The 20,777-nt window shown below is 40.1% G+C and overlaps 1 protein-coding gene across 6 annotated transcripts in view; it reads right to left on the bottom strand.

Moving 5' to 3' along the window:
- The window catches only part of DIP-eta (Dpr-interacting protein eta), a 114,099-nt gene that overhangs the window by 65,457 nt on the left and 27,865 nt on the right, over nucleotides 1-20,777 (bottom strand). Inside the window, exon 1 of one of the 6 annotated variants that reach the window (XM_065478530.1) lies at nucleotides 438-596. The exons of the other annotated variants lie outside the window; for them this stretch is intronic. Coding sequence (XP_065334602.1) covers nucleotides 438-486 — 49 coding nt within the window. The 5' untranslated portion in view covers nucleotides 487-596. Of the gene's footprint in view, nucleotides 1-437; nucleotides 597-20,777 lie in introns of those variants that run through there. 6 annotated transcript variants of the gene reach the window in all.

Consider the following 20,777-nt stretch of genomic DNA (forward strand, 5'->3'; position numbering starts at 1 on the left):
GTGGTATAGAGGACCAAGTAGAGGAGTTGTTTTAGACGATGGAGTGGGATTATAGCGTGACTTCTGCAAGTGCGCAAACAAAACTTGATGAATTTGTGCAGGATCTTATGAGCTCAACTTTTGCTTTCAACCTCAAACAAGGGGGTAGGGGGTGAACACCCAGAATTTTATTATTTTATTGCAATTTGATGAGAAGAATGAAATTGATACATATTTCCAGATGAGTCTAATTTCGAATGCTACTGACGTCATCGTTACATACTACGATTTATCGGCAAAGCAGGCAGACAGCACTCACCAAATTTATCCTCAACCTCTATGACGCAATAATGCGATCGGCTGTTTGTGCTATAATTTCCCATCATCTCACTAATTAAACAGACCACGAGAAGGAAAGGCGGCCGGAAGTTCGTGTATACGTGGGCTCAAATACACACCGAGCGAGCAGAATAATTCATCAGCTTCTTTCCGCGGTCCAGCGGCCATAATGGGGCTGCATTAGGTAATGAAAGGTGAGTGATTAGGCCACCAAACTCATCACTAATGCAGCGGTGCCTCAGGAGGACTCAAAGGTGGCGAGACGTGTATATGTTGCTACAGCAGACACAGAATGGAATTACAAACCTGAATGGCCGACTGGTTGGCTTGCTCGCGAGCATTTCCATATTCAGAAGACGCGCGCCCATGCAATGCAGACGAGCTTGTTTGAATTTCTTCCCGACGAGCAGAGCGCTCTTTATTAAAATATATTCGCTGGAATTTGATTCCTAAGAGATAAAGTACAGGCTATAAATGCTTGTTCAATCGTGATTTTATGGCCCGCGCCTTCGATTGGTCGCCTAGTGCTGCTCAAAGTGAACGATAAAAATCGAAAAATTATCCATTCATGGAATTCTATAGTTGTCTCCCTGCTAAACTGCAACATGCATACGATGCTCAATGGAAAATAGGAAAATATATTGGCACGTTTAAGTCTTAACACCGGTTTTAAAACTGATAATTTCAGCATCTTGTATGTTACCTCAGTATTACTTATTACTGAAGAAAGAGGTTTAATGCATTTTATTTTCAGATTTTTCTCGTATTTGGAAAATATCTTCATCTTTATGGAAATAAAATAAAATTAAACTAGATTTTCTTTTATAGTGAGTCTCTTTAAACTACAACAATTAGCACCGTTTGTCATAGTAGAGTCTTGAAGTTCGTCCATTTTAATCTTCTTTAATATTTTGAATGTTTACTGTAATGTGTATTGAACCAACCGGACATTCAGATTTTTTCTAAATATCTTGAAAATTTACAATCAATTGCTGAATTTTCGATGCTCTTTTTTGCTTGAGTTCGACTCACTACTCTTTGCTATATAACGGTACGAGAGGCGAGGGAAATTATCATTGGAAAAATAAATCTTATTAGGGAAAAATTTTATACACAGATTGAGCTAATTGCCAGGTAAGTTTAGAGTTAAGAAAGGATTACTAATATTTTTACACAGAGACCTTGAGATTCACATCTGTAGAAAATGAAGATCAGTCAATGAACGTTTTACACTCGTACCGATTAAATTGGTAGCAATAAATCGCACTCTCATTACCGGGAGGCGAGCGAAACGGGCGTTTTTGTGCTTTTTGCCCAGTTTATCCTGCCATAAATTGCGCGCCGGTGCCAAGATGCATCGCGGCAGCAGCTGGAACGAACTGCACTTGGAATGCCCGTGCACTGATAAAGCGGCCGACCTCATTTTATTTTCGCCCACATACACACACATAGACAGATAAGCCACGTAAAAAACGGCCGGCGGGCGATAATGCCGCGATGAGCACCGCTCGCGCGCGCAAACAAACAGCCTGAAAAGTGCATGCAATTATCTGGCAAACAATTTCACTTTGCTCCGCCATTAAAAATGGCCGGGCAAACATGCAAGCACGCGGAATGCAGCACTAACGGCCCGACGGGGCACAGCAACAATGCGCGCACTGCCATGAATATTCATCAGGGACGTGGAAAATCGACACCCGATCTCAATTTGTACTAGATCACCTTATCGCTATCGTTATGGCCAAAGCAATTTATTATTTTTTATAAACAAGATTTAGGTGTAGCAGACCTACCTGAGTGGGCTAAAAATCAAATCTGTTTTTTCGTTGAATGAAAATATTCTTCCCAGATTGCCATAATGAATAATTTGTGGCATCCAAAATCTATTTATATTTAATTTCGAAATCTCTACTTTAATGCATTTGCTCTCGAAATATTTGAATTCGATTAAAACGCCTCCTACTTCAATGAAGAGTCGCAATATGCTGTACAGTTTGAGAAAACATACATGTTTCACAACCCCTACATCCGCATTGTTAGTCCTGTTCAGGCAGTTTGTTTGAAAAAGTGAGCGGTAAGGAGCTATTTGATGACCGCTCCATCGGAATCTCGAATTACATTCGCATGGCTGGAATTTGGAATTCCGCATTAGAGGTTTTATCAATGGCATTATCGATGCAAGTGGTGGACATTTAGCCCTTTTAAAACTTCCATTCACCGCATTCAGCAGAGGCGTGATTAATAAAGTATTAAAATATTTGTTTAAAAAAATCCATTGCATAAGATTTGTATACTTTCCCACTGAAAACGTATTCTTTATCATTGGTCTGTTCTGATATATTGCCCGTTTTTTCTCTTTTTTGAGAAAATCGAAGTCATGAAAGTTAAAAAAACGTGGGTTTTGCACCCTGAGGATAAATACTACTATGCGGAAAGACTAATAAATAAATTGAAATTGACTTTTTAAAATGATAACATTTTTGTGCAGATTTCGAGTGGTTTGACCCAAATTAGATACAAAATAATTAACTTTGACTTTCCGAGATAGATGATGGTTGAGGGTGAGACCAAAGGAGGTTTGATACAATGAAATGAAGTCCATAATATCGAACAATATTTTTTCCTATGACTTTAAAGGATAATATATATCTTCATTGACGAAGAAAGACCAATATACCATATTCACATTAACTGAATCCATAAGTATCAGGTCATATAACAGGAATTCGTATATAGTGTTAAAAAGTTACTCAACCATGAATTCCCTTACATATTTATGTGCGAGAAAAATGTTTGCTGACTGCTTAACATCGCTATATGAGTGGACTAAATAAATTGTAATTTATTGCTATGTATTTAACTTACAGCACAATGTGCTGAAATTAATCACGGACTACTGTATACTTGACTAGCAACTATTAAAATTGAAAAGAGTATAGTAATTTTACTACAGTTGTAATTAAACCATCAAAAATTAACCACGTTAACGCATCATCAACGTCACAGAGGTGCGTAGGTATCAGGCTGGAAGCATAAGCCTTTGACTGCGGTACACAAAACCTATTTGCCAACTTATTGCTTCCATAATTAATTCAAAAATTTGATAAAACCTTATCTTAATCACAATAAAAGTATAAGTTCTCCCTTGAGATTAGAATAAGGTGGCTATATTTTATTTGCTTGATTTTATTACCAAAACAAAACATCATGTTTTGTTCCCTGAAGAGCTGAAGATTAAAAAATAGTATTTTTTTCTGCTTGCCAATCTGAGTTTTCCTTTTCTTACTGTCATGAGATACATGGATTATTACGGATGTTTATTCTCGCAATTTTTCATTACATTCATGTTATCACAGGCCAATTTACAAATGGGGAGATACAGTGATACATTATTAATTAGCTTTTTAGTAAACCACAGAAGTTGATTAAGACTTCAACCCTCAAATCGTCGCTTTCGAACGCTGTCATGGGTTCGTTTAAGACAAAAGGGATGTGTTTTAAGGAAGAGAAACCGGCGCACCGATAGCCTAGAGGCCGCAAATTGGGAGGAGAAACGTGTGTGCGTTTCTTCCATTGTTTGTGTGCCGAGACACAAACGCAAGGGAGCGTGTTATCCGTGTGTGTGTGCGCGCGCGGCGCTGTTAATTAGTCAAAGTGGGCTGTAAAACCACTCGCTGAGAGAGACCGCCGTAAAACCGGTTGTAAAATTAACGCCATTTTCCAGCAGCGGCACTTTGGAGTGGACGCGCGCGCGTGCGAAATTTGCCCCGGAAATTATTTGCCACGGCCGCCGGCGAAAATTTGACGCGCGTGCCAATTAAGCCAGTGCTTATTTATTCTTGTGACACGTGTCGTTTAAAAAATGCGTGTTTGCTCTCACCGATTGGACGGAAATATTGCCGAGCGTTAATCCGCCGGCGTCAAACGGGACAGCCGCAAATTGGATGAGAAGGACCAAAGCGCTGACGTTCGCCGACTTACCTGCAACAAAAAGGAACAGAGTTAAAAAAGACAGTTAAAACTGGTAAAAAATTCGTGATTTAGTCAAGAGAAGATTAAACAAAAATTGTATTTTGTATAGGAAAATTAAAAGAGGCGTTTGAATTTGTTTGACTTTGGATTGAGACCCATATTTTTCTACAAAATAAAGGCCCTATGATGGTGAAATTTTGTCGGCGCTTTTAATTTTTGACAACCACCAATAATTTAACTCCAGCTAACAGTTTTAACTCAACAATCTACCCTTACGGCGAAATTTTTCACCGTAAAGGGACTTTTAATAAAAGTGTACAGACTATGCTGAAATTAGCCGAGGATGAATATTCTTGATGTTTTTCCCTTTCAGCAGACTTTTGCTCCACTAAGCAGCACACCCAATCGCGGGATGATTTGATTAAATTTTGGTATTTGACTTTTAATATTGTGTAATTTGAACACGCTACTATTATGTGAATTTGCCAATTTTGAGATTTCTTTTTCTTGAAAATATAATCTTATAATTTTATCTTTTACGGAGACTAAAAAATAAATTAAATTCGTCGCACTTCTTCAATTCTATAATTTGTAGATGTCAAATCATTCTTCGTTCAGATTTTGTTGACAACCAAAAAATTTCAACGATTGCAACATATATTAGGCGTTATTGGCATTAGAAAAGCTGTGCAGGTAAATAATTTTGAGAATTTTTTTCTGCTGAAGATAAATAATGAAATTCTGAATCATTCATGACATCATTATTCCTCTCACGGCCACCGGTGGCAAGGGAAGTGGAATTCCATAATCCGTCAGCAAATTTAGCTGCCGCGCGTTGACTGACAAACGTCAAATTTTCAACAGGGCCAATTTTTCGCGAGCACGCACGAGAAAAAAGGATACAATTGCAGAGGGGCAAATTGAAAATCGATTGCTCTGAGCACATCCAGTTATTTCCAACTGCAAATAACGTGACTCTCTCACTCTGCTCGGGTGCTGATTGGAATTGGGTGCCGCGAAGCAAAATCAAAGCCAGCCGACCCTCATGTACATCAATGATATGGCGTGAGTGCGGGGATAAAAAGCAATCAATATTTTCTTTTCTCAGCGGCGCGAGGCACACTCACCCAGCCGAGCAGGAGTGAGAAAGATCGGTGCTCAAGAAAACAAAAGTGCTGCTTCCTTCTTCTCTCTCTTTTTTATTTTCAATGGGCGGAGGAGAAAGAAAGAGGTGTCGGCGAGATAAGCGGCGTGTCCTGTTGATCTGCCAGTAAAGTAGGAAGCTATCATCAACAGATATCAACAGACGGGTATAAGCAGACAGCACGTCGACCGACTCACAAAAGGGAGCCGAGGGTAAATAAATGCGAAAAGGCCTCCGCACATGCATAGCGTTGTTTTGATTTGTTTGCGCATTTGCCCGCCGTGAACAACTGCCAAAATTAAATGTTGTTTATTCCCACCATACGGAGCTTGATGCAATATTTATTTGCACGCTGGTGGAAAAACTCATTTTACGTTCGCCCGCGCTGACTGGCTGCTGTGCGAACGCAAAATTCTTTAATTATAAAATTCCACGCAGTTCGGCTCTGTAGCCCACGTTGTGTAATTTTGGCAAACAGAGCTGGGAATTTTTGAAGGTCGGCAATTTTTCTGAGCTCATTTTTGGCCATGCCAAAATTAATAGAGAACAACCACCAAAGATATTTGATATATATACACACATAAGCTTGAAATCACCTAAATGATTGGAACCTCCATTATTTATGAGGAATAGCAATAGCAATTTTATATGTTAGCTGAATGCAAAAAGGATTCCATTTTATTTTTAATTCCTTAATTTCTGATTCAACTGAAAGTTTAAAAAAAATAAATAATATATATCATTTAATTCATTAGTCTACGACAAAATAATCAATCAGCTCGCGACGATTACAATTTAAATTAATACTGATAATCAAAATTTAAACAATCTACAAAATATTCCACACAAAATGTACACGTTTAATTAATTTTCAAAATATTATAACATAGTGCATCGGAAATTAAGCTAGAATTGTGTAGGAGACGTATAGGAGTCAATTGCATGAAAGGTATCTGCGTGAAGACTGTATTTTTTAGTGTGGCAAGTTAAAAGAGAAAACTACGTCGCGCACTTTTGCAGTCGACGAGGCAGAGTGTATTTGTGATAAATTAACAATAAAACTTGCTTCTCAGCACGATCGCAAGAGAACTACTCACCAACGAGAAACTTTTTGCAGCGTAAGTTTCGAGTGCTGGACACAATCGACAGCGGTTTCCAACTTGGCATGGAGTCGCGATTTCCAAGAATAATTTCTCCAGCGGGAAATTGAAAATTGACGCAGCTTATTCGCAGTCGCGGAGGAAAATATAAATCGTGCTCAGCGTGACACGACTCGTATAGCTTCTCATTCATTGTAATTTTAATACACACTCTGGTGGATATTATTTATCGGGTCGCTATAAATAAATATGTATATGACCGGTATCGCTCCGAATGCATCTCATGAATAGCAGATATTCAAGTTAAAGAGTCTTTTTCATTTTCCTTTCGAGTGCAAACAATGCTTCTTATTACACTCGAGGCCCGTCAAGCAGTCAGCTTTGATTGACGTTTAATGAGTTGTAAAATGCCGAATAAAAATACCTGCAGCCAGCAGAGGATAAAGAAAACGTGGCTGCTCTCTGTATTATAATGCTGCTCGCGATGCTCTTCGACGGCGGAAATTTCATCTCGCGCGCGATATTAAAACCGTTGTTTTGAGAGCGGCAATCACTTTTTTCTTTCCCTTCCTCCCCGCCTTGTCTGCATTTTGTTCGTGGCCATCATAATTTTAATAAGGTTTTTACGCAAGAGTAAATTCGACCAGCGAGTGGATGTGCAATGGCTAAATCAAGAATAAATATTTTTCAAATCATAAAAAAACTGAAATTGAAGAATTTATTATTTTTAAATGGCCCGAGGTAAAAATTTGGAAATTTCAATTTAAATATATTAATTTTGGGAGTTCTTCTTTGTTGTTCGAGTAATTAGTAATGTCCCAGTCAACAGGAAGGACCATTAAATTTTGTTCACTTCGGTCATCAGAGAGTGCAATTGTAATTCTAGTTCATTTATTTCAGTCTCATTGGTCAATGCACTATTTTATTTTTGGGTTTCGACGCCAAGCAAAGTTTTCTTTTAGTCTTGCTCAACTTTTCTGCCGAAATCAGCAAGAAAAATCGAGCTTGCGGCTGCGACAATCGATCAATTACCACACACAAAGAAGTTTTCCATCTGTCTATGCCGGCAAGTTTGGCGATTCGATTCCTCTGCAGGGAGAAATGTTTACAATTTGATCGGTGCCATCAATTCACGCGCGGTCTAAAAGTTTAATTTATTCTCCCGCGGAAAATCCATTTTGCAGGCGCGACACCCTGCAAGAAGGGAGGGCAATTTTTCACCAGTTTTTGCCACTGGGGGTAATCCATCCATCCACCGAGTGTGTTCAGCCGGTGATCTTTGCCTCGGTTGGACATCCATCACCTACTCCATCACCGGTCATCAATCAGTCCATCCGCAGTCCATTCTTTCCGGCCAAATAAATAAAATTAACCAAGGACCTCTCTTTGCCGTCACGAAGCGGGGAAAACGAGCAGCATCTTGTTCGCTAATCCTGTTAATCCGGTGCACACGTCTCTTTCGCTCCGGAGACACTCGCCCTTCCGCTCCCCCAATTGATCCTGCGGGCGCCGAAATCAATTTTGGGTTCTCCTCGGTTTCTCGATTTCCCGCAGGCGAACAATTCCCATCAAATTCGTTGAAGAGGGGGTGCAGAAGAAAGAAAACAATTGTAAATAAGTAATTATCGTGGAGCTCTTTCAATGCTCTCTACCAATCGGATGTCAACAAAGGGATGTCTGCAATCTCTTGCTTTATGTAAGAGATAAATTTTATGAATGCTCCCGGATATTGCATTGAAAAAATTGTAGAATTTATCTAGCTCATAGCATGCCAGACAACTAGAAAAGGAAAATATCAAAACTGGACAACGCCAGAAGGTGTTTTTACAAACTCCATCTCTCTATTGTTTCTAATTCTGAGACTGATTATTTAATTTCTGATTTTAAAGCTTCGTTCAAATAAATATGATTAAATTACAAAATATTCCTATGGGTTAGAAGAAAAATACTGATGCTCATATGTTTCATTCGAGAGTTAGTACTAAAAAAAATCATTTTTTCTCTTTTGCGTCAAAAATACTGGAAAGGATAAACAATGAAGCATAATCTTCTTTTTGCTGCTGCTGTTTTCCTTTTCGACTTTTTTTGTGAAACGATCTCTCAGGCGACCTCTCCCCTCTGTGAAATCCAGCCCAGTCGCCGAGGGGCTCGCGATATCCATATTACATAAAGAGAGCTAGGAAAAGTGCATGCATTTTGTGGGAAATTCACTTCCTGAAAACACTAATCAATACGCGCGGCCGCAGCCAGAAAGAGAGAGTTTTGTGATATATAAATTTCACTGCTACTGCTTCGTTGTAGGAAAAATCGTGCTGCATGTTTATCACGCGAATACAATTTAATATATTGCCCCGTGCGCCGTATGACGTTTTTATTCAATAAGGAACAAGAGTGGCCCACTCTTACCCACAAGAGAAAAATTTATATATATAATTTAAAGGACATGGACAGGGGAAATGAGAAGTTGTGTTTTTTAAATTGAGAGGTTATTTGGAGAAGGTTGACACCCCCAAATTTATCCTCCGAGAAAACAGTTTGTATTAATATTTCCATGAAATTTTAGCAACATCCATTTTAATTTTTCCTGCATTTTTTGGTTTGCTTGTTCTTAAGTTTAAATAGTCTGTCCTTAATATTAAATTAAATATATCCCTTGGAAAAATTTGAAACGGAACCCAAATTTGTTCTACTTCAGGAATGTCTCCTCGATTTACGTGCTAACAACTCCATTCTTTTTTCTTTCGTCAATCATCCGTGTTGCAGTCCGCTTTCCTATGATGATTTCATTTTTTGAGCGTGCAGACTCTTTGACGGTGCAGAACCGGATTTGGTCGGGGAACAGATGGAAATCCTCGAGGGCGCGAATGCGTGACCCGGGCGAGCGCGTCCTTTGATTTCGATTTCGGTCAAAGCCAGTTGTTTCCAGGGAACGATGGCGTAATCGAGAAAGGCAGCGCGGCAAATTGAATTACGACACTCGTCCGCCTTTTATGCTTCGCTTTCGTAAATAACGACGGCGCAAAGATCTGCATGATATTATGTATAATGAGGAATTCGATTTATCTGACCGGCGTCCAAGCACTTAGCAGCATTGGGTTCCAGAATTTTAATTTAGTTAATTAAATTTAAGATTTGAACGAAATTTTCAGATTTAAAATGAAATAAGCTGCGAAAATCTAAACCTAAAACAAGAATGCCGCATAAAATAACAATAGAAAAATCTTTGCCAATTTTTCCTCCTTCACGCGCCAGCTCAAAGAGGCAAAAAGCTAAACCTACTATGTTTTCCAAAACATTTTATTGTTCAAATACGGCTCGATTTTCCGCTTTTTGGCGGGTGGGTGGCGCAAACAGGTCGATTTAGACAAGAGGTGGTAATTCCTAACTTTTAAATAAGTCGTCTTGTCGCGCCAGCGGGCGGAATTATTGTCAAACTTTTACCTTCTCATTTTTTCTCGGTGCTTTACGAGCTGGATATTTTAGTGCAGGCGCAGCGTGTTTTCTTGTAGCATTAAAAAGAGAGCGGAGAGAAGGAGAGACCGCGGGGCGCTTGCTTCTTGCCAGCTAGTCGCGTCTCATCGCCGACGAGAGAGAAGGAGCGTGAGAATTATGGCCTAGCGTGTCCTCACCCTATCTGTCATTCGCCCGCTGCGAGGGTGTCTATGTATTTGTGCCGAATGAGTCGCTCTGCTGCTGTTATCCCGCATTTTTTATTCGCACCTCATGCTCTGCTGCAGAGGCGTGCCCCTCCCTCCGCTTTTAATCGCCCGCATTTTTACACTGTCTTCATTTCAATCGCATTTACCGAGGCTTGGATGAAAATCACTCTGGTAAAGTGTTGAATCAGCAGAGGGTGGATATTTTAGGAAAAAATAGACTGTCGAGCGCTGGATTTGCCATTTAGTAAAAATAGCCATTTTTAATTTTAGAAAATGCGCATTTAATCAATTAATTTTGGATTTATTATTGTTCAATCCAGTTATTTCTCTACCTAAGAATAGAGGCAAAATTTAAATTTCATCCGAAATATATTGGATTGAAATGACTTGACCTGCATAAAAAAATGTTTCACATTAAGGAGGAAATTAAATATCCTTACTTAAAAAATTACCAAAAAAGTAAGGTAAAACAGCAGGGTGCTTTTCTATGGTGTTTAGTGGCTTTGGGAAAAAGATGTGGCATTTTGAACGTGCAAAGTTGTCCGCAAAATTGTGCAGTAGCATGTCTTACTTTAGTGACAAATGATATATATGCTTGCTTCCTCCTATAGTATGTCCGGTTCAAGCTCCGGCCTAGTGCACAACGGCGAACAACACACGTGTGCACTGCTAGCTAGAAGTGGAATGAACTCCGGGCAAAATCGATGTGCATTAGTCGTGATTAGCTGAATTAGACGATGCTCTCTCTGGCGCGCGTCAAGCTGCATCGTTGGCAAGCAGAAGGGTTGTGTTGGCAGCCGGTAATTACGTGTGTTCAGTCGGAAAAGCAGCGTCGAGGAGATTAGTCTTGGCTGATTTGTCTTATTCCGGCGAAGATAATTACTCGCACAGCGTAAGGAGACAGAATTTACTCACCGAAGACAAATAAATAAAAATGCACGCACACCAGTCGATACGCGCGCATTTGCTGTTTGCTTGCGATCGTTGTTTGCCCAATTTCCAGCCCTTTTTGCCCGCGGCACCAGAGGCAGAGCAAACAATTTCGCAGCGGCAGTCCATAAATATAAACGCACGGAAAGTTTGGCGTGCGCGCACCATCCGCCCGGCAGAAAGAAATCTGGAAATCTTGCCTGCGAATGTGTACCTGAAGCATCCGTTCCAGAAGTTTGCGCGAAAAGCACTCGTTTTATGTACGGAGACGAGCAAGAGAGAGTGGCACACAGAATAAGTCCAACAATTTTATTGCTGCCATCTTTTTTATTGAATACGCTGCGTTATTTTTTTGTGCGGAGAGGGACGGACGCGAGGTGAGATTGCCATCATGGGCCGCCGGATTCCTGAACAGGCCCGCAGCTGTCTGGACTATATAAGAAAAAAATAATACAGCGCACACATGCACACATATGCTGCTTTTGTTATGTAAAACGTGCGTTTTACGGCCCGACGGAAGGTGAATTAGAGCCGGAAACCGCAATATTATATGTCCAACTGATGCGGATGGAAGAAGAAAAGGAGAAATAAAAATTTGCCGCGCGCCCAAGTAGGACATGCAGTCGTAAAATGTTAACAGGATTTCCCTTTGTGTGGAGAGGTTTGGATTTCGTAAAATATTCTCGAAAAAGCGTGTATCTTACAGTCGGCCCGCAACGCTAAAAAACAAAATACATATTGAGATTTGAGATAAGTAACTTTTTTCTAGAAAATGAGAGCAACTAAAAAATAGCTCGTGATGGAATTTTCAGCTAAAAATTCAAAATTGTATACAAACAAATTAAGTCATTTTGAAAATGAATTTCAATCTTTTAAATAATAGGTTTAAATTTCTCACCGAAAACCTGTCCATACAGCAGTTTGTAACAAATTATCAATGGTTTTCAAACCCATTTTTGGAGTTTCATGAGGTTACAAAAATAATACCCTGAGGTTATATAACTATACTATCGAGTTTTTAGTTTTTAAATAAGTGGAGGAGATGCCAACGGGTTATTTGGCGCATTGTAATAAAATTGCAACAAAGGGAAGAATGTTGAGTATTAAAATTAAATTTGATTGAATCCGAAATGTGTATCATTGCAAATAAATTCGTCTTACTTTCATATCCAATGCAGGCATTAGCATCCCTTTTAATGACAGTGTTTGTTTCTTTCTTTCTATTTCATTATGTAATATCACACCAATTTAAACCCATACTTAACTGCATAGCCATACTTTAACGCATAGCCATTTCGAAAAACCGCGTTGACGCGTTCAGCACTCATCGGCACTAATTTATAATTTGCTCGTTAATTGCAGTGGCCCGAATTAACCATCTCTCTTTGCATCAATCAAGACTCGTTGGTTCGCTGTTTGCATGCACACAAACAAACAAGGGCGCGTGCGGTTTGTGTTGATGCAGTTGGCTGGTGAAAATTGTGTTGTGGCCAATCGACACACATCGTACAGTGGAGAGCACACTGAAAAATGCAAATAATCGCAGCTCTGCAGTGCACACGTGAACGGTCCGCTAAGCGTTTTGTTCTGTCTGCGCTGACCCATCACTTTTGCTCGCTGTCAATAACAACTCATTTTTCATCTCTCTCGTGCAGTCGGCCTGTATATGCATAAACAATGAGATAGAACGCCGGCGAGAGAGTTTCAAGTGCAAATAATGCCTATTTAGTATTATTTGCGCGTCAGATTTGTTTGCTTGGTGCAATTTCCACTCTGAAAACGGAAGAGCAGCAGAATCGAGTAGCAAAAGAAATAATGGCAAGTCGGTGAATGTTGAGTTTGACACTCGATTGTATCTATACAAACACATGGGAGGGAATAATTAAAAGGTCATGCACATGCATAAAAAATCAACAAATGTAGAGAGGGCTGGAGGGGAATAAGAATGAATATCTTTTTTTAAAATTCGAAGGTTGCTTAAAATATTTCATGTCTGATTTTTGCGCCGAAAGTTGTTTCATTTGTACCTCAGAAATAAAACCCAGGACCGGGAAGGGCGCGCACTGCACTAGCACGAATGCTGAAACCCGGGTCCCAATATCACCGCGAACGGATAAAATGGGCACACCAGGCCGCACAGGGACCCAGCCCACTCAAGGGCCACTTGCCTCCGCACCGAGGACTGCATTGAAACGCTAGACATTCGCCCCGTGAAGCTAAATCACGCATGCTGGAAAGGTGCAAACCAACAAGTAGCGTTTTACGACGAGATGTTCTTGATTAACAACGGAATAATTATGATTTTGTCTTTAAAATAGTTGGGGAAAATTTTTCATTTTTAAGCCTTTTGATCTCTGCTAAAAATAATTCATTTGCCCAATGGCAGGAAACTTCCAAAACGAGTTTACTATGACCCGAGTTACAATGACTTCAAGTATAATCGGCACAAGTAAATTTACAATTAAAAAATCTTTTATTTAAAATTTGAGAATGAAATAGAGGGATTGAAGAGCCGCCACTTTGGTGCAGCTGGTTCAAAAGCTAAACCCTTTTATATTCGTGAACACTGTTGGTAATTTAATATATTTTTTTTAAAAAATCTGTTTACTTTTTATTGTTCCCAAATTTTTTTTTTAATCGTTGAACTGACCTCAACATTATAGCGGTCTTTATTGAAAGTTTCACTTTAGTTTACTTGGTTCTTCAAAAGGAGAACTCCAACATTTGAAGCGGTAATTTAAGTGTTTCCAGAAAAGCCTAAACTAGCAAACCTTCCAAAGTTGTAAACTGTGCGTCCACACCTTTTAATCATCACACGAGTTTAAAAGCTATCCTGTTAATACAGTAGCGCAATTCTGGGGGACACTTAATCGCCGGGGGTGTGGAAAGAGGGCGGATTTCGGGGTCAGGCGGAGGCCAACAGGTCGAGTGCGGGGCTCCCAGGCCGGTAATTAGCGCTGCTCATTCGGTTAATCAAACAGCCAGACCAGACCATAGACCGTTCGGGGCCGAGCGAGCTGAATATGAATCAGTCAGCAGTGCACAAGGGTAAACAAGTGGCTACGGATAATCTCGCGCGCGCCGCGCATATCCCCGCTGGATACTTGACCTGGATAGCGCGCGCCAGCCTCGATTGCCGAACGAGCCGTTTGCACACATGCATGCGCACAGATTGCGTGTCGCTTTTGCACACTTTTGCCCCCTGTCAGCGCTTCTTCATCCAACCAGCCAGCCAGATTTTACAGCCGCTCTTTACGCCCTTAAAAACGCTATCGCGATCAAAAATTGAGAACGGAGAGGGCACGACGGCACGAGTGATCATCAGCCTCTCGTGATGTAAAAGTCAGAGAGAGAGAGAGAGAGAGAGAGAGAGAGAGAGAGAGAGTTTTATCATTTGAAATTATAATTGCAATCAAATTAATTTCCTCATGCTGAATTTCAATATTTTATTTAGAATCGATTTCTTTCATTGGACTTCGTATTTTATTTTATTTGGGGCATTTAAATTTTCAGATTCAGAAAGATTTTATTTTGTAAGGCCGACAATATTTACAGAGGTGGCTCTAAAAATACGACAGCCAAATTTTATAAATCATTATTATCAAAAAGTAGATATCCATGAAATTGATTTGTAATTTGGCTTTTATAAATAAACAAACATTAAGAAAATAGAGAGGCGTCATAGATGATGCTAAATTATTTTTTAAGTAATTATTTTATCCCGTTCAAAGCTAAAATAGAACATAATTGAATTAACAATTTACTAAATACCTATTCCTGTCACGGTCATCGTACTCATAGCAGACACTAAATGTGCTACAACTGTTCGAATTTTTCTTTACATTTCAAAATGAGGCATGAGTCTATTTTTAAGGTGTCAATAATAAAAAATATCACATAATAGAGTGCAAAATCCTGAAAATGAGATATAAACATATATGGTAGCAGCAGTAAGATGTAGACGAAACTTATATACTGATATCTTAGGGTCGCTCGCATTTAGCGTACTGTAAATTCCACTATTATAAATATTTTCTAAAATTTAAAACGCAAAAAATTGCTTTTGCTTACAGCTATCACATATGATGTATTATCTCTATGAAAAGTGGAAGCGCCAGATTTTTTTCCGAAAGAAATTTGTCAACTATCTTTGGGAATTCGAACCGCAAAATTGAAATATTATCAAAGCCAGAATATTTAATTTGGGCAAGAACGAAGAGCGAGCGAGTTGCGCAACTCATCAAAAGAGCATCCGACGAGCAGCGTCCCTGGAGGAAAATTTGAAAGATTTCTGGTGCTGTCAAAAAACTGGGCGCAGGCAAAGGCGCTCATAATTGCCGAATTCGTGAAATACGCCGTGCGCTGGCGGCCGGGCCAGAATATTATAACGAGGTTACGCACTGACGGGGTCAAGCATGTGTGTGTGGTAAGATTGTTAGCTCAGCTTTTTCCTCCCGGGGGTGCCGTTCCCCTCCGATCCACCTTGGCCGCCCTCGGTACACCGGAAAATGCTGTTCGGCGGGCAGTGCGGTGCCAATTAAGTTAAATCATCCACGCAAACGCCGGGCTGAAAGCTGGCCGCCCGTGCGCGCGTTTGTCTCGTCCGATTTTTCAGCCTTTGCACTTGCGGTCAAATGGCCTGGAAAATGCTGCGAAAAGCGTCTCTGGGTTCCAATCGACGGGAAAAAACGTATGCGTTTATTTTATGACTAACTTGGCAAAATCGGCTCCAAGCCTTGAGTAAAATTGCATTAGATCTGCGGCAGTAATTTTTATAATTACAGTTAACTGCATCAACGCCGCAGGAGTGTTCCTTAGCCAAGAAACTATGAGGGTTAAGAGGACTCGCAGAAAGGCAAAATTCATCCTCAAAGCGTTCTGGATTATCTTCATATTAGCTGCGCAATAATATGCATGGCCGCGCAATTAGACCCGCTAATTGCTGGAAAGTTCATTATACATCATCCGACGCCCGTCTCTGAACTGCTGTTTCCATGGTAGCATTCATTAGTCTCTCATTTGAAGTCGGCAGTTTTCAGTTGCTAGTATAAATCAAATAATTGATATGACAACCATTGTTGGTTGCTTCATTCCTTTATATTGAAAAGTTAGTTTTATTTTCACGATCAATTGTAACAAACCTGCGTTGTTAAAAATTTTTCTATATTTAGAAATATGTGTTGATAAATCCTGTGGTTTGATAAATATGGGGGAAATGTAAATTAACGCATAGAAATGCTAGACTTAATTTGTCTGGAAAACTTCAATTCTCGTTTTCATAAAAAGTTGTCTGAGGCACGTTTTTTGTATCCAAACAGAATATCTAAATACAAAGTGCTCAATTCCTAACACAGACGCTTACGGCACATTTGTGAATAGAATAAATAACTTTAAAGCCCACTCCAGCAATGTCTGAAGGATTCTGAAAGCTAGCAAATTTTAAGAGGTTCTAAGTTTATGCTTGACACGACTTTTTTTTTGCTCTTTTTATCCCTGTCCGAGGATCGGAGGACCGGGAAGGGCGCGCACTGCACTAGCACGAATGCTGAAACCCGGGTCCCAATAACACCGTGAACGGATAACATGGGCGCACCAGGCCGCACAGGGACCCAGCCCACTCAAGGGCCTCTTGCCTCCGCACCGAGGACTGCATTGAAACGCTAGACATTCGTCCCGTGAAGCCAAATCACGCATGCTGGAAAGGTGCAAACCAGCAAGTAGCGAGTCGGCGCCGGTGCGCCTCCCAGCCCGTTGAGCAATTTAAGCATTTCGAGTCACTAAACTAACCACTTTTTGCCATCTCTGACATTGGGTAGCCAGTATTAGATCTCCGAACTGCTCAAATACCTCACATTGCTTTGACACTCCTGAGAGTGCCTTAACAATGCGAGCCAACGGGCTGGTAGAATTTTATTTTTTATTTTTTTTCTATGGATAGAATTTTAACTGTGTTATAATAGGTTCCATGTTGAATCATTTTAAACTGAGGAAAATTATGTAAATCAAGCCACTTTAGTTATACAATTTTTTCGAATACAACGCTTACAATTAACCTCTAACAAAAGAAGCAACGAATAAACACATTCGGGTCTTTTAAATTGGACACCATGTCGGCGTTTATTAAAATATATTAAATAAACGTTTGTTTAAATTTCGCAAGCTTCATTATCTGCAAAACTATTGAATGATTTTTTTGTTGATATTTCTGTACATTTTTCCAGATACAACTTGAAAAAAGTGGACAGACGCGTACTTTATGGTTTAAATCTTACGTTTGTGAGAACATATAAGCACCCTTTATTTGTTTTTTTTCTGGATTTTCCAAATAAAACAAAAGAGCATAATTTACTCACTCCCCAATAATCGAGTTTTGTGTATCTAACAGTTTAACTAATTTTGAAAATTTCACCACAGCACACCGCATAGCTATTACAATTCACAGGTATTTAATTGATTTTAGTGTTATGTTATTGTTAAATCATTATCAATACCCAATTAACCTTCTCTTGCTGGAGCTATAGCACAAATTTTCACCAGGGAAGAAGTACACAATAGACTTTCCTGCTGCAAAACTTGAAACAAAACCAACATTCAGAAGAAGCAGGCGCTCAGGGGTAACTTTGTTCGACAGCTGGAGCAAAAAGGCAACGTCGGTTCCCTCTGGTTCTCTCTCTCTCTCTCTCTCTCTCTCTGCTCTCTTCTTATATAACTAAGTGGATTATTCGGATCATTTGAGTCGTCGACACACCGACTCTGCTACTTGTTGTCTCCGTTTTATAATGAGCGCGTGCTGGGCGCGCAAAAGGCACGTTTGCCCGTCTTTGAGACACGTTTTTCGGCGGCGCCACTGTCACGTTTCGCTCGCCGCCGGACATCATAAACGAGAGATAGAGAGCATCTTCATACACTCTGCTGCAGTCTTTCAATAATTTGTAATACGGCAGCAGCCCTTTTTATCGCCGCAATATATTTGCGCTCCGCGGGGGATACAAAAATTGCTGCCAGTGTTGGCGCGCCCCGTAAAAACGCCCCTTTGTCGCCGCGGGCATCAAACGGGTGGTCATTATAGCTATCTTGTCCACTTGCGTGTGTCACATCACAAACTGCAATCTCCACCGCAAAAAGTAAAAATTACTTTGGCAGTCTTTGTCTGAATAAATAAATCAAAGTTTACCCTCGAGGACTTATATTACTGTTTTCTTTTGTGTGGATTAAAAGACATTGGAATATTTTGAATCTTGGTAAAACACTATGCTAAAAAAGCAACAATTGGGGTCACATAACAATAAAGATTTATTAAATATACCAAAACATCTGTCTGGTGAATAGAGAGTTCAAAATATCACTGCACTTCCTGTAACACCAAATTAATCCAAGCTTTTGAAAAAAGAGCGTTTGAAGTTTGAAATGTTAAAAACACAATTTAATGCTTGTTCGGAACTTGAAATCAGACTAATCAGAGAGCAATAATGGGATGTTTTTGTATTTTGCAAACAAACAGGTGCTGGATAAAGAAACGGTTAGTACGTGTGCCGTCATCGATATTTATCGTAGCAAAAGGACTAGAATAATTATTTAACTATTGCCTTGAATTTTGGGCAGCTAGCTTGATTTCCGTTATTGTCTGACTTTTATTAATTTCAATCAAGCGAAAAATAACAACGATCAGGACAGCCGAAATGTTGCACCTTGATTAGCGCAGAGATAGCATCTGACAAAAAAATCTACTACCGTTGTCACCTCATTATTTGGTTGCTCGCTGGATTTTTCTTTGTTGGCATAGTGTTAATTATCCCACTAAACGAAAATACATTTTTTCTACCACGAAGGAATGTTTCCTGTCCTTCATTTGCCCTGTGTCAATTTGCAACAAAAAATCATTTTCAATTTTAAAGTAACATAGAGCCACCTTGGAGCCTTAAATACTGGACCGTGCATTATTGGAAGTATATCAATTCACATCATTTCACCGCACTCATCGATTCGCAAAACGAATGTGAAAAGCAATTTCTGTAGAAGCATCTCTTTTGGATACCATCCATACCGAATAAATACATAACGTCTATATATCACTGAGCGCGGGTGGAAAAAAAGGAAAGCAAAGCAACATCAGAGGGGATATGCACGCAATCAAGTTAAAATCAGAAGTTGTTCAAACTTATAAATCTCCCTGCTTCCGCTGCTTATCCAAATAAATCATCGCGTATTATGCACAGAAGCATCCCCTCGAGCCCGTGTTTTGTGGAGAGAGCGAGTGAAGAGCAAAAACACTCTTTCACCGAATATGAACACACCCTCGACTGCACGTAAACACACGCACTCGGACCGATTCTAATCATCTTTAAAGGACGAGGGCGGTGAAAAATGATATACTGCGTTGAAAAATTGATGAGATAATGACGAGCGAAAACTAGAAACCCAAAAGGTAAAATTGGAAACAGCAATTGTTGCTACAAAATTTGGAAAATTTGGCAAAGACTAGATGAATCTGTTTTCATCGAACTAAAAGATAATTTGATGAATCATCATTAATTCGTTAATGATGACTCTTTTTTAATTAGTGAGTTACGCTGCATGGTAACTCTTCCAGTCACATCAAGGGTGTCAGTCAGGTCAGTCTGCAACAAATCTCTTCAATATTCGAACGTACCATCATTTTTCACCCTGCACGCCATTTATGCCGACTTTTTTGCAATTTTTCTGCGTAACCCACAGACCTATTTGGCAGTGGAAAAACAATTTGCTCGGCGTCGGCGGCACAGAGACATATGTTTGCTACGGGAGCTGCCAATAATTACAGAGAGCAGCACAAAGGGTCAGCCGCATGAGTTATGTGTTTTGCAAGGCAAGCCAGAAAAGCGGCGTCGCTATCCGTTTATTCGCCCTCTCGCAGCCATGCAGCCAGCCAGCCAGCCAGCCCCCCCGAGAATAAAGACATATACACACACGGTAAAAGCAGCGCCCGACTCTGCTGCTGGCCGAGACACCTGCCAACTGTGCATGCTCTTTTAAACGACGCCGCCACCAACGTTCCCACTCTGCTTCTATGGACAGCCACTTTTTTCCCTCCAGATCGATGGACAAGCCTGCACAGCGCCGCCAGAAATGAAGATTATATGTACCCGAAAATGTGACATTGCTTTCTGGCTACTTTTTTAATCGCTTCAACCAGCGTGAAAGCTGGCACCATGACAAAAGCTCAGCACATTGCACTTTCCCGTTTTGAGAAATATTTAGTTTAATTTATATATTTCAGATTTTCTTTGCTTCAGACAGAGCAATCAATTAACACGAGCAATTATGTAAAATCTTATGGAAAGAAAGTTTCAAGAGTAGATGATTCTACATAATCTTGATTGCCACAGCCACATCTAATTATCTTTATAAACTATTCTATCAGTCAGATGCTACATCTAGCAACTCATTGTCTCTCTCTCTCTCTCTCTAGACAGTGATCCGATCCAACGAGTGGCTGTGAGCAGGAACATCAAAAGACTCTTAAATTGTCAGCGAGGTCAGTCCTTGCGACTCGTCTTTTGGCCGCATTAAGCCGCTTTGCCAAATAATCCGGTCAGCGCGCGGTCGCATCACAATATTATTTGCGAGGTTTCACCGCAACTTTGGCCGCCGAGGTCCGTCACAGATCAGTTGGCC

This window comes from Cloeon dipterum, chromosome 2 (genome assembly GCF_949628265.1).
Source record: "Cloeon dipterum chromosome 2, ieCloDipt1.1, whole genome shotgun sequence".
NCBI classification, from domain to species: Eukaryota; Metazoa; Arthropoda; class Insecta; order Ephemeroptera; family Baetidae; genus Cloeon; species Cloeon dipterum.